This window comes from Rhipicephalus microplus, chromosome 7 (assembly GCF_043290135.1).
Source record: "Rhipicephalus microplus isolate Deutch F79 chromosome 7, USDA_Rmic, whole genome shotgun sequence".
NCBI lineage: Eukaryota > Metazoa > Arthropoda > Arachnida > Ixodida > Ixodidae > Rhipicephalus > Rhipicephalus microplus.
In genome coordinates, this window is record NC_134706.1 from 146,152,880 (window position 1) to 146,168,139 (window position 15,260).

Below are 15,260 nucleotides of genomic sequence, written 5' to 3' on the forward strand. Positions count from 1 at the left end.
GAGAGAACAAATTGAACTCTTACGAATATGCTATTGTTGTACGTTGATGCTGACCACAGGAACTGGGACGCCGTCCTACTGTTTGTTACCTACGCGTAAAACACCGCCAAGCATGAAGTTACTGGACATTCGCCCTTCTTTCTTCTTTACGTATGAAATCCGCGGAGTTTTCTGGACACTCTATTGCCTCTCTCAAATCAGGAAGATCTGTCCATCACTCACACGTTGTGTCGTGCTGAAGAAGCACGTCAACTAGCGCACCTTCGAACGTTGTCTTCTCAAGAGCACAGCGAGAGTCACTACGATGCCAAGCATATCCCCTTAGAGTTTCTCCTGGCGACTACGTTTGGCTCTGTACTCCTGCTCGTAGAAAAATATTGTACCGGAAGTTTCTAGCAAACTATTCCGGCTCATTCGGGATAGTGGTTTGGCTATAGATTCCTGCTCGTAGAAAAAATTGTACCGGAAGTTTCTAGCAAACTATTCCGGCCCATTCGTGATAGTCCATCGTCTCAGTGACCTGAGGTATGTTGTCGCCCGTGTCACAGCCAATAACAGGCGTTTGCGCACTACGCAAAATGTTCACGTAGCCCGTCTCAAACAGCACCATCATAGGCCTATTTTACTCGCTCGGCGAGCTTCATCTGCCGCCGGGGGAATGGCAACGAAGATGCGCGAGCTTACGCGGTGCAGAAGAAGAAGAGTAGTAGAGCGGAGCTTGGACTGTATGGTTGGGTGAAACAGACTAGGCCTGTAACAGAAGTACGCTGCTCTTTTTCAGCGCCATTTCAACTTATCTGTAAATAAACAGTCACTGGTAACAGTATTTTCCCGACGTAACTTCCGTAACAGCAATACGTCATTGAAGTCTTTATGGGTCCCGGCATAAAACACTTGAAAAGAAGAAAAGTAACACTCAGATGACAATCTTCGTTCAGGCTGCTACTAAAAAGCCTGCTGCTATTAGCCAAGTACAAATCGCATAAATAAGGGGTAATGCCGAAGATCATGCTTTTGCCGTTTCTTTCTTGGTACTGGTTTAATTATGTATGAGCTTGCCCAACAGGCAACACTCTCGTACCTAACTTCCTGAGAAAAATTAGCGTCTCGTGATTATATTACATTCACCTCATCTAAGCTGCCTTTTTAGAGCAATGTTTCCCATCGTTGTCACGGGTGAGCGATTATTTCAAATTGTGGTACTTTCGTTTCTCTGTTTTTTTTGACAGAATACTTAGTGACATTGCCAAGATAGAATGCTTAACGGTCTTAAATACTTGTCAAATATTGTATTCAGAAGTTACGGAACATGCCAATGGTGTACATACCCATAAATCTATCCCATCTGCCAAGGATATACTTTTAGATCAGGCTATGGAATATGCCAAAGATTCTGCAGCCGTATATCAGCAGGTCTATGGAATTTTACTACCTCAGTAGTATAACCAGGTAAGTACAACAAAATTTGGTACCTCTGATAAATATCACTGTGTAACAAGTTATACTAACAAACTTTCAGGTAACACTTGTAAATATCTATGTTCTCTATCTATTATCAGGCGCTTAGAAAGCAGAGATGATGCAACACTTTACAGATGAGTATACATTTCAAGGCAGTCACTTCCTTACGTTATCGCTTATAAAACGTAGAAAGAAATTGTCAAACACTTCATGTGCTAATCACATTCTCCTAAAAAATAGGTTCGATGGAAGATATTTGGGAAGCTGTGTTTGATTTATAACAGAGAAAACAGCGTAAAAGTCTGACAAGACACAAGATGGAGGCACGGCATTTGTCTATTTAGCTCGTATTTTTTTCCTTGCGTTAAAAGCCATCCAAATGAACTTCTTAGCGTGAAACACTTTTGTAGAAAAAAGACAATGTTGAAGAGAGCTCAATGAATGGGTCTGCTTTATTTGGCTGCTGATAGCGAGTCTTTTTTTGTTTAAGAAGTGCAAGCCTACAAAGCTTTAACATTGGATAATTGAACTGTAGGGTAAAGTATAACGCGTTGTTACTGGTTTGGTTCAGTGGTTCGCAGTAATGGGCTACCGCGAAAACGTTCGGGGAACAGATCGTTCGGGGAACAGAGCCAACATATTTACTTTATATATCATTTGTAAAATGTTTCTAATTCTTGACAGAGCATGAAGCTTGTAAACATGGATGCTGAATGAATAACTACATGATCACTCATGCATAGCTTTGCTTGAGTCAACTCATTGGTCTGATTTCATAGCCTCGTGTATCTCTTTCATTCTTAGTTCTTCGCCTTTTCTTTCGTCCTCATCAGTCTGCTCACATGGGTCATTGTATTTGCTTTCCGTGATGTCCTCCATATCGTCTGGACACGCAGACAAAATCTTCCGATAACATTCGGTGTCTTTGTTCACGTCATCTCTTTTTAATCCCCAAAGCATACATGATTTCTCACCTGAGGAAAAAAAAACAATTTGTAGCATAGACAAATTCGTATCACAATGATATGATGGAAAAATGCAAAGTTCAAAACAAAATTTTTCTAAGCAAAATTACCAATTCATTTCTGGTACCTTCGTATGAAATTCGCATTACAAATCTCATCAGTAAATTAGCAAACATGTGAATCATGCCGGACGTATTTAAGGCGCCGTCACAGGTTCCATATTGCTTCAGCTCCTTTGATGGCATAAGCCTCGTAGAACCTTAAAGCAGCGGGTCGCTGAGAGCAGCGCCCGCCAGGGTGGTCTGGTGGCTAAGTTACTCGGCTCCTTAATTGCTGGTCGCGGGAATGAATTCCAGCTGTGGTAGCTGCCTTTTCGGTGGATGGGAAGATGCTCTAGGCCCTTGTGTTCAGATTTGGGTACACATTAGAGAGCTGCACGTGTCAGAAATTTTTCTAGCTCTCCAATATGGCGTATATTCTATTCATATGGTGGTTGCGGAATGTTGAACCTCACGTATCAATATAAGTGCGAACTGCAAGTTGACACGAGCGCACTCTTGCCTTTTCAATACCTGTGTCGAACGACAATTGACAGTGCAGGAGTGGTAGGAAGGTCAGAAAAAAATGTGCTATACTTTTACATGGTTGAAGGGGAATGAGGGCGTAAAACGTAGATAGTGTAAGTGCTGCTAGTTCGTTAGTTACGTGAACAAAGCGAAGTTGCGGTACATTCCTTGAGTGAGCTGCAACCAAATACGCCAGGAGAGTTGGAATGGTGTTCCTCACTGATGAATTGTAGAGCCATGCTTACAAGCTCTTTTTTAGGGGCGCAACTTTTTATAGCGGCACCCATTCATCCCTCGTAGTCGTAGTAGTAGTCGTAGTGTGTAACCAGTCTTACATTTTCACCTCCAAGGTAGTGCCAGTGAGAGATTTCTTCTGTGCGTTGTTGAACAATAAAAAAAGCCGCAGTGTGTACGTTAACTAAAAGCAGAATTTTCCTGTCTCTCATTCAGGCTCAGCAGAAGTTGGCATGTACATTGAGCCCTATCTGACAAGAAAGGGTTGCTAAGTTATACTCGCTGGGCATAACCACCTTGGTTTTAGAAAGACTTAGCGAGCGTTGGGCCGAAGTTCTATGAGTACAGTGAACTGGTATATACCATGAACACGAGGAGGTTAAAGGTTGGAACTAGACACGAAGCGAAAGCCGCAAGAAAGTGTGCGTGTGCCACCTCTCGTTTAGGCCTTGGAAGTCCGCTGAATGGCGGTGCATATGCGGAATATATGATGAAAAGATGCAATATTGTGGTACCTGGAGTGTTGAATAGATAGACGAACGGACACAAAGACAGATGTATGAACGGACTCACGGATGGCTGCACCGACAAATGGACGCAAGGACGGACGCAGAGGCGGATGCATGAACGAACGCAGGGCCGGACACACGAACAGATGCACGCACGGCAGGGCGAATGGACACACGGACGGTCACACAGATGGACGCATGGACGGACGGAAGAACGAATGAACGGACGGATGCTTCGCCCCACTCTCCGCAATTCACTCCGTGGATATGCTGACATTTTTTTCTTCTGAGGTATAGACCACATTTTGAGCCTTGAGTGATTGTTGATCTTTTGGCTGGAGTAAGTACTTAAATGATTCCGGAACAGTGCAGCTAACTTGCACTATGGGTCAGATTCTCTAAAACTAATGAAAAAAATCGCGCATTTTGTTTTCTGTTGGCGACAAATCCATGTGGCCATCAAATCTTCCTCCTAAGACCAAGAGGTTGATGTCGTCCTCGTCAAGGGTGTGGTGCAGACCCTTCATTGTGGCTTGTTTTTTTTCAAGTAGCCCAACCAGGATGAGGTTAAACAACATGGGCGACACGACGGAGCCCTGCGGCGAACCAACAGGACCCGTTTCGAATTCCGGTGATTGCGTGTTGCCGACAATGACCCTCGCACTCCTGCCGGTGAGGAAGTCGCGTATATAGTTATAGAATATTTGGCCTAATCTCAGCGATCAGACACGGTCGAGAATTGCCGCGTGCTCGACGCTGTCAAAAGCTTCTTCAGATCAAGGCCAAGGATTGTCTTGGTGGAATTAGAAGTCCTGTCTACGATCTGATGTTTCAGCTGCAGCATCACGTCGTGTGTGGAAAGGTTTTGGCCAAATCCGACCATCGCGGGGGGGGGGGGGGAAGACGTCACCGTCTTCGAAGTAATCAGTAAGGCGAGACAGGGCAGCGTGTTCCATGACTTTGCCCATGCAGATCGTGAGCGAAATCAGATCGGCCTGAGGTTATCAATTGTCACCTGCTTGTCCAATTGTCACCTGTTTGTCTGGTTTGGGAATCATGACAACGCAGGCCCTTTTCTACGCATCGCGGAGGGAGCTCTTTCGCCAGCTGTCTTTAAGTATTCCGTCAGTCGCGTAAGATGACTCACCATCCAGGTTGCGTAGAGTCTTGTTGGTCACCCGATCCGGGCTTGGAGCAGACCCGGTGTTGAGGTTGCCTAAGACTGCCCTAATTTCGGCTTTACTAAAGTCCACGTCTAGCTTCTCGTTGCGGTCTCGGTCATACATCGCGTGCTGTGTTCTTTCACCTGCTCTAAGATAGCGTCGCGAACGGCCTCAAGAAATTCATCTGGCGTGCCCGCAAAGTTTCGTACGAGCCTGCGAGTCTTGTGCCCCTGAAAGCTCTTGGTCTCCTTCGGATCGAGAAGACGCCGGAAGAGGCACCAAGCGTTCCCACTAAGCATCTGTTTCTCGAGGTCAATGCACGTCTCTGCCCATAGTATTCGGCATACCTGAAAAACGTGTTCTTCTGTTGACTGTCTAGTTTTCATATGCGCCTGCGTAAAGTCATATAATACCTTTGACGTTTCCATCTCTTCAGCAAACACTGCTTGGCCTACCACATGTGCAGGAGCCGGCTATCTATCAATTGAAGGCTTGCCTCAGCAGGGGTCTCGTGCGTTGCTGCCTCCGCATCTGCCCTGAGCCTCCAGGTATAGTCTTCAATGTTCGTTATTGGTTGGTCACCTCGCTGACGTTCTTTGCATGTCCCATGAAATGCATCCCATTCCATGAGATGGAGCCTTCGTCATCTGGCCTCCCTTTCGCTCTCGAATCGACACCCACTCGCATGTCATCCTGTGTTTATTTTATACTCTATTGATACGCGATATCTTCCTGCATGTTGTGCCACTGTGCGTTGGTTATGTTCGCCACGAACTCAAGGTCTGGTAGCGTGTCAGCGCATGCGCTGTTGCCCCTGCGCGTGGGATCGGCAGGGTTCGTGATGAACTCTTGTTGCTGGTCTGCCAAGTCCTCGCACAGGAGCCTGCCCTCGAGTGTTTCTCATGGATATCCACAGGCCACGGGAGGCGCGTTGAAGCTCCCGGAACGAGTTGCGGCCGATCGGTGGCGACTGCGCGTACCTTGCACAACAGCTCCCAGAATCTGTGCTGCAGCGAGGACTTGCTGTATAAGTTAAATACAAATAGTACTTGGCACCTTCTCAGAATTATCTCTTTGAACACGCACAATATATTTACGCCTTGAAGCTCACGTTCCGGCACTCTCAGGTTGCGACGAACGAGCACTGCGGAGGTCGTTCGCGTCACCACCTCAACACCAGTCAACGCAACTCAGTGTCTTCTTTTCCTTTGCACTTTGCTAGGCGCGGCTGCATCTAGGACTTATAGCCTACTAGTTTGACCTGGTCATTTGTCTCCTGTAACAGGATTACGTCCGGTTTCCTCTCACAGTTGTAAACAAACTGCTGGAGATTGCCCCTCTTCCTTCTGTAACCACGTAAGTTCCACTGCCATGCCGTGAACTGTTGTGGATATTGTCTAGTGTGTGTGTGTGTGTAGTTTGTCGCGCTCAGCCATTATGATGCGTGTATGTGATGTAGCCCGTCGCCCGATAGACTCGGTTGGTTGTGCTGCGTTTTGTGTCTATCAGTGGCGATTGCTGGTGCTGCTGTTGCAGTCTCGCGTATGGCTTACCGGTCGTCCGCATTGACCTGCCCGCAAAAAGTGGGGCCCTTGCTTCGATTTCGTTTATTCGCGCCATAAGCGCCGCAATCACCTCAGTCATTTGTTCCACGAGCTTAGCTACCAAGTTGTTCACAACTGTAAACATTTTGTTAACTTGTTCCGTCTGGATCGTGAAACGCTTGTCTAGGCTTGTCTCAATATTGCCTATGTGGTCTTTTAGCCTTCCGTAGGAGGTGATACATGATTAGTCGTGGGCCTTTCGGGTTCTGCAACTGCGCTCTTGAAACATAGCGGATGGTCTTCGCGTTCGTCCGCTCTCTCCACCGAGCTTTCGTTACCAGTGTCTACCTCGAATGGCACGGGATGCGGTGGAAGAGGTTGTTGCTGTAATATAACCTGGCGTTTCCGCTTCTGTGCCATTCTTTTTTTCTTTTTGGCTATTTCTTCTACAAGAAGCGCCTTTTTGTGTCCTAACTCAATATTGTATATTCTGGAGACCCTAAGTGGTGCTGCACGGCTTGTTCGAGCTCGCCACCGCTCATGCGACAGAGACCGGGGCCACCCCCACTCTGACCGCGACACCATTATGGCGCGCGGCAGTGCCGCCGGCGCCGGGGGAGGCAGCAACGTCCGCCAAGCTTACCTCCAGTACGTTGCTATTGTAGCGTTGTCGCTGCTGTTGTCGCTGCCAATAGCTACCGGTACCGCCATGTCTGCTAATGCCATAGCCCGCGAAACAGGGATGCCTGGGCCGGCTGCACTCCACGTTCTCGAGTTGCTTCTAGGCTTCGATGTATAGGAACCAGCTTGCGACCGTAAACGTGAGCGTGCGCTAGATCTCCAGCGAGACTTTTCTGTACTACCGCTCACGCCATGGCTGGCCAAGCATCCTTCCTTGCTCAGGTGTCGGTTTAACGTGTTGTTAGCGTTAGAGAGCTTCTGTAGCAGAACACCCGCCGCCGGTGTCGGTCCTTGTTGGTTTTGAGCAAAAAATTTTCTTTGAGTTTGTGACCTAAACATCAGAGTTACCGAGATAGCCACGGGGGGCCACTACTTCGCCGCGCGTGCACGTTCGATCCCACTGAAAAAGCAGCACGTTCGAAGAAAAAAGAAGTGCTCAAGGGCACAAGCCCCGGTAGTTTCTTTGCCCTGTCACCCCTCCCTGCTTAGCTTCCAGCACTTTTGTCGGGACGAGAGAAGAGAGAATGCAATTGCAGCATGCGACAAACATTTGTAACTCAACTCGCACTGGACGTATTAAACTTTTGCGGCGTTGCATTCGTGAGACAATAAGCTGTCCTAGTCAATTTATTCCGTGATTACTCGAAAAAAGTGTTTCAGGGCCCCTCTAATGCATTTTGTTCGACACGTGTCAGGGCAAAAACGAGCCCATTCAGCAGCGTGCGCTGGTTCAATCTACTGTGTGCATGTTTGTTTGCGTGTGTATGCATGTAACAGAACATATAAATATGTAACCTCTTAGCAGTTGAAGTGCGCACTAGGGGCCGGATTTCGCTATCGCGTTCAACTGTTAAAGGCGAACTTTAAGAGTCCTGGAATTTTTTTCCAGGCATTGTAGTAGCTTGCGTTATCGGCGCTGTCATAGCAGTTGCCGTAGGCTTCGTGCGCGGCGTCGTGTTCGTCACGTGTTCTTCGTTCCCATTGTCACCGCTGAACCAGATAAGATATCTTGTATTTAGCCTTGCACTGACGGTCTACCATGAGGTTGACACTGCGGATCGCATCGATGTTCCTGTGATGAGTAGCTGCAGCCACATCCACGGCACATCTTGTTATTTGGATTGGGGCACACGTGGGTTCTGTGTCCCAACCTGCCGCACTCATAACAAACGCCGATATGGTTTCTCTAAAGGCTGCACCTGACGAGCATCGCTCCGTAGTACACGTATCTCATGCGTAGTACATGCCTAGTATCTCCGTAGTAAACTGTACTTCTCATGCGTTCGGCGTGCAGCATGCCGGGATTGCGCTGCGGGACCAAGTTTTTGACAATGTTTTCGGGGCTCTCATTATTGCAATGACCTCTGATGAGCCCTTGGAAGTGTTTTAGGGGCGCATCTGTAGGCGCTTACCTCGAACTGTCGCTCTCCAATGCGGAGTTTGCTGATGGCTCCGTATCTCTTGGCGTGGTCTTCCGAGGGTGTGCTGAGCACCACAATGTTCTGTTTGTAGTTGAGGCACATGCTATCCTCTTAGGCTGCTTTGTGGCCTGTCTCCGCCACGTAGCGCAGGTAGCAGTGGATTTGGTCCGTCTTGTAGTCGAAGACGTTGAAGCCAGCCAGTTCGAGGGCGCACGAAGACTTTCTAGTGGTTCGTCGGTAGATATGGCATCCTGCTGACCTTGACCATGTAGCAATCTTGGCGGGTGCTCTTTCTATTTCACGTCAACACGGTCCCGGCAGCCGTTGAGATTTCTGTGGTTAATGAAGTAGCCGTCTGCTGCTGCTCTTTCTGAAGCTTTTTGCTGTGTCTTTTGATTTTACACCATTCCCGTGCCCTCGCGGAACTCGTCCGGATCCAACTCCTGTCCGACTTGTACAACTTCTATTTAAACTTAAGTGGGCCTCGGACGTCTCTGATGAATAGCGGGGGTATGCGGGAAAATCTTCAGACACGCCAAGACTAGCCCATGCCAAGACTAGCCTGCCCTACCGCCTAAGCGGCCGGGCCATGGTCTTTCGTGTGTGTTCGAGTTAGGCTTCTGTTCGCCACTAACGTGGCGGTAGATAACACCAAAAAATGAATTGAAAATAGGCCCATTTGCAGAACTGTAATACCGGAAAAGTCCTCGCAACTTCCGTCGATGACTTGTGAGACAGATTTCACGAAACATTCGTAAATCCACCAAAACGACGTACAATAATTATAAAGCAATGCCATACGCTTATGTGCTTAAGTGGCCCCCAAGCATGACAATAAATTTTATTGTTGAATATTATGCTAATACGCGAAAAAGAAACTCAAACAAGTTTTGCTGAACAAATTGTCAGTACGCTACCAGATGCCAGCAAGCATGCATGATTCATGGTAAGCATTAACAGACAAACTACATTATATCCGTACCAAGGCTCCTCACAAGTGAATTGTAGTCCCATTCCTTCATTTTTTAAGCACGTTTACAATATATTCACTTGTTTGTGCAGCGTTTGACATGCCAAATAAGAACAAAGGTTCATTTGTATAGGTACCATATTAAAAAAAATCAGCGCCACTGCGTACCAGCGTCTAGCGCCAAGCCTTAGTATGGGCACGGTATCTCACTGGTACTGGGACACTGGAACGCCAGCGTCCCAATACCAGGCCTGAGAGGTGTTGGGTACTTTGCGCAAATTGACTTCGCATGGTTCAAATGGGGGTGCCCATTCGCCAAAAATAAATTAAAATTTAGCAGTAGAAGAAGCGATATTGCGCGCATTCAGATAAAAAATAACAGAAAATAAAAATGCCCAACGTTAGTATTTCAACTTGTAACCTTCGATTTCGAATCCAAGTATTTTACCCGCTAGGCGTTGCCAGAACAGGTTGGTTGGCTTGTGAAATGACTATGTGTCCTAAGAAAACGCCATTGGACTTCATTTTCACAAGTCGCGCAGTATAGATATACACGATATTCCTTTCCAAACAACAATTGCGTCTTCATTGGACAGTAACGAGCGGCTTTTGGGCACCAAATGACGTGCGTATATTCGAAAGAGCGAGAATACTTTCAAATAATCCAAATCCTAACTAAGAAAAATTTCAAGTTGACTTCAGGAGCAGCCACCGAATGTCGGCTGTTGCTGCTGACATATTTTTTCTTTGATAGTCACTTGTCGCAGTTATTTGAGGCCAACATGTACAGATTATTCATAACAAATTGTTTGGTACCTGTGTGCGCACACGATTGAATATTGAGTATTTTTCTAGCGCAATCGACAATATAGCAGTATACAGCTGGCGTGCCAGTGTACAGATTTAGGTTTATTCTGATACTTCCAACTAAGAAACCGCCGAAGAATATACTAATGTATTCCGCTAAAGAGTTACGCCAGGGTGTTAGTTCAATAAGGCCTACCAAATTACCAACTTGAAATTGCGTGTTTTTACATACGTTTCAGATGTGAACCGGCTACTGTGTTCAGAAGGAAGGTTTTGATGACAGCCTGCATGCCGAAAGCACGACACATCGACCAACGTGCCTTCCTGTGCGGGCAGCGCACATGAAGAGAAATGGTTGATTTACGCTTAGAGATGTCCTAGCTCTACTTTTCAGTCATTCTTAAACTTCACAATTCTGACTAAGTAATTCAAGAAGCACTGGTAGAATTTAAAGTGGCACAATAAGCCTAATTCTCGTTGGGACGGGGCTCTGGGTAAGGCCACTCTGGACGCAGCTCAGTTTCAATGCTTGAAGTTTCTGCAACATTTCTAGCTTTCACCTGAACTGTACCGAACGTAAGTAGAAGTTCAATCACTGCTAGGCATGCATTTCCGCAGTGCCGATATCGAGTGACAGCTGATTTACTGGCCTCCACTGGCGGTACACAGCAGGCGTGCCAGTGTACAGATTTGCACTTGTAAAAATACCAACAACTAAAAAAACTCCAAATAAGGACTAATGCCATCCGCTGAAAGCGTATGCCATGAAGTCAGCTCACGAAGGCGTACCAAATCACCAACTTGAAATTGCGTGTTCTTAAAAGTATGTCAGAGAGGTAGCGGCTAAGTGCAGCCAGCAGCTTTCGGTAACAGCCTGCGTAGCTAGAAGCACGACGGATTGATCGTCAGCGCTCCTTGAGCGGACATTAACACAAGGCAAAATAGTTGATATAGGTACATGAATGTCTTAACTGTACTTTAGAGTTATTCGCACACATTAAAATTTTGGGTACAGGAAGCAAAAATCGCCGGTAACATATCCATCAGCACCACCGGCACGATAGGCCTAATCCTCGCTAGGCCGGCACTGGGTAGCACTGGGTAAGACCGCCCTCGGTGCGGTGATTTGGGATGGTCGATGTTTCTGCATTTGAGCTTCAGAACATTTTTAACTATTACCTGAATTAAGTAAAAGGATAAGCATGGCTAGGTCTTAATTTACGATGGGGCGGAATTGAACGACAGCGGTTTCGCCTCCGATGAGAAACTTTACTAAGCGATCGAGAGAGCTTATTCACATTTCATAAACTTGGCGACATAAACAATTTTTTGTTTTCGTTGGGGGTGGCGTACAGCTTCAGGCCTATAAGCACTGCAACATGGAATCGTGACAGCAATACACGACTTAAGCGCATATGGCTGGTGTACGCGGGCCGCGCATAATTGCTGCGATACATACGTGCCTCGCAAAAATTACGTATGCTTGTGTTCTGTTAAGATAGCATATATCCATGCCATTGCATCAAACGTTTATGTTCAATGACACCGAGACGTACCACGGCACACGCTACATAAATGTGGACGCTGCACTAGTAGGAACAGTGCGTGCTCCAGTATTCAGCAGCGCTTGCCAGTTAAAATTCTAGTACTTCCAACGCTTGCTAGTGTGCACCAATATTACAGCAGTTAGGCCAGCGTCCCTACCAGTGTGACACATTCATTCCCCATTGCGCCCAGTTAAGTATTAGTGAATACTAGCGTGTACTAGTTTCTTCAGCGTGTACCAGTGCCAATAACGTACTTGCATTACGCTGGGTATGTGGTTTTTTTTTGCAATTGGGTAGCTACATAATATAACAAAACTCTGCAGTTTTGTGTTACCAGCTCAATAAAATTTCCTGAGCTGCTTGTGAACAAGTGATCGTTGACCTAAGCTAAAGCCTGTGTTCACGCGATTCTGTGTTCTGTGTCGCGATACTTTGTTTTGACAACATGCATCCGCATGCTCATCTCGCTTCACTGCTACATCTGATATAGATCCGCTTGGTAATACTTACACTGAGCGCCCTATTATTCTACTTTGGATATGTGTAATACATGCGATGCAATGACAGTGAACGCACGGTAATGCTTCCTTTTGATTTCATGCTTACACAGCTTCAGCGATTACTGGGCGATCGAACAGCTGGCTCACGAAACACACACGCTTTTCCTATAGTGCTCATATGCTTGCGCGGCATACTGGTCTAACTTAAAAAAGTCCATCGTCATGCTGTTGAAATGAATCCTGTACCCAAGTATGCATCAGAAAGAAACTTCAAATCCAACAAGGGACACATTTTTTTTTGCAGTGGTAGGGTATAGGGACGTTGTTAACAATATCAACATTACCGAAGCCCATGTGGTCAAATGTGCCCGTTTTTGCCATCCCAAACCGCATAGTGACCACCACACACTTCTGCAATCAGACCTACGACGGGCACTGGCTTGCGAAAAGCCCTCTTTACAACCGCAGAGTCACTTACCAATCATCCAACATTGTGCACTTGGTCAGTAAAACTTACAATCGTTAACTTTTAGAGTTTGTACGCGAGAAATGTGTACTGGTGTGTTTTGCCGCCACTATTGATTATGCATAGTAGCAAGCATTTGCAATAAAATTTCAGTGACGAATGGCGCCTGTGCCATTTTTCGTATAAGCTCATTACCCACTAAGACAATATGAAAGCCTACGCAGATCTTGTTGATGTTTTCACCGCCACTAATAATGAATGTATTTGCTTGTAATGTGTGGGCTTTTAAACCCTCCTGTAGTTGTGCAATTCTCATATGTTGACGTATTGTCCAAATAAACGCTTCCATCACACAACATAACATAGCTATCTATGTTACGTTGACAAAACAGAAAGTTGACTACGTTAACATAGTTAACATAGATAACTATGTTGTGTTGCGTAACTGCCAGTATGACGCCCGTAAAGCTTTTTAACGGCAGTTCTATTGAATGATTTCGCTCCAACATAAAAGGTGCACATCCTGCGCTCGAGTCCTGTGTTCACTCAGAACTTGAATGGAAGCTTTTTCATAATGCAGTTATCTCGACTCTCCCTTCCAACCATAAATGCTGGCATTTGTGCGAAACGCACTCTTCAACGATACCGCGACAACAAATAGTGACGCTCGTGGATTTGCGAAAAATTTCAAGTTATGTGTAAGTCATTATCAACGCTACAGACGTACCATTGGCTGGGTGGGCATAGCTAAGTAATAAGCAATTACTCTGTGCCTCTTGAACAACGTAGCTGTGAGGAAGTATATATGGTGCGTCACCCGTAGGTTGAACTGAAAAGAAAAAGTGTGTTAACATTAGCTTTATTTGCTATCCAGACATCGATTTGCAGAACTCTCACTTTCAAAACTGGCAGCAGCAGGAACACTCTGTACAATGCCATTAAACCGCATCAAGTATAGTTTGTGGCAAGATCATGAGTGTTAACCTTTACCAATATAGCTAAAGTCTTGGCTGGTGTTTATCGCCAAGCTTACTGAACTCTAACGACTAACACAGTGATATTCGTCTCAATCGTCATAAAGACGAAAGCTTAATGTACACAAAATCGAAACAAGCGGTGTCGGCAATTCCTGAAGCCTCAATTGTTTAGTTCCTTGTTTTATACAATAGTGTTTCTCCTGTTTTTTTTTTCTGCGTAAAACGCCGCAATTCCACGGAGAAAAAAGTCTGCGGTTTATAGTTTTTTTTTCTTGGATATTTGTACATTCTGCAAGTTGTTGCAATTTCGCAGACATTGCAGTGGTTGTTTTTGCACTTTCATCGTAAAACATCTTTCTTGGAGCAAGTGAAAAACAAATGGAATTGGTTACATTGCGCATTATGAGTGACATGTGATGACATATATCCTTGACATATGATGAGACTAGCCACAATCGCGAAGAAAACTCTCGATACTCGCCAACAACTTCCCTGTGAGTCGTACTTGGTGTACACACGTCACGCGTTCTGCCGGCGTGCCAATGCGCATATGCCAGAGTCGGCCACAGTACGCAAAGTTTTGAACGGTACAGATCCTGTTGTTTTCAATGTTGAATTGCTGGCTGCTCAGAACCTGGCTATTATCATGGACGTTGTCACGACATATGAGCGCCTTGATGCACTAGACTGGGTTCGTCTATAAACTGACATTGGCGACGATCAACCTATGCTCATACACATCTCCATGACCTCATAAAGAAGATCATACGGGATGAATTTCAGTCTGTGGGTTTATCACCTCCTTCACCGTGATCGACACAGTCTGTTGAAGCAGCCTTGAGCGACGCAGTTAGGAACGAACTCACATCAACGACCTTCCTTCCACCCGTCGCGTCTTTTTTTTTCTTTTCTGTATTTGCAAACTGTGAAACACACAGAAACATCACGACAGGTTGTACCCATAGCCGAAGGTTACTTGGGGGTCCAAAAAGTAAATACCTAAGGGTTCCATGTACAAAAAAGATATATCACACGCGTACAGACAGTTATCGTGCATCGTTAATTTGCACGAGTGATACAAAGAGAGAACGAAAGTGTCGGTAAGTGCACGATTGTTTTTAACAGTTCTAACTTACGAAAATACAAATAAACAAAGCAGTTTGTTGCATTAATATGAAGGTTAAAATATGCATGGCTAATACCGAAAACAAAAACCTGATATTTTTAAACAATTTCACAAGTTTCTGGCAGACACACATGCATACACACAGACACACACACAAATGGCATTATAATTGTTTTCATTGATAAACATTGTATTGTGTAAGTAAGTATTTTTGAGAACTGATGAAAAATTATTCGACTGTTTTATTTCTGCTGGTAGTTTATTCCAAATTTTTGGCCCTGAAAACTGCAGCAAACGTTGTCCGTAAATATTCTTCGTTGGGG

The 15,260-nt window shown here is 45.5% G+C and overlaps 1 protein-coding gene across 3 annotated transcripts in view; it reads right to left on the reverse strand.

The window, feature by feature from the left end:
• Positions 1–1,884: 1,884 nt before the first annotated feature.
• Positions 1,885–15,260, reverse strand: part of LOC119185478 (uncharacterized) — a 228,456-nt gene continuing 215,080 nt past the window's right edge. For 2 of the 3 annotated variants that reach the window (XM_075868323.1, XM_075868324.1), the window contains 2 exons: positions 13,562–13,663; positions 1,885–2,435 (listed from right to left, as the gene is read on the reverse strand). In XM_075868323.1, coding sequence (XP_075724438.1) covers positions 2,221–2,435; positions 13,562–13,663 — 317 coding nt within the window. In that variant the 3' untranslated portion in view covers positions 1,885–2,220. The remainder of the gene's footprint in view (positions 2,436–13,561; positions 13,664–15,260) is intronic. The other variant, XM_075868325.1, reaches the window with a different exon arrangement.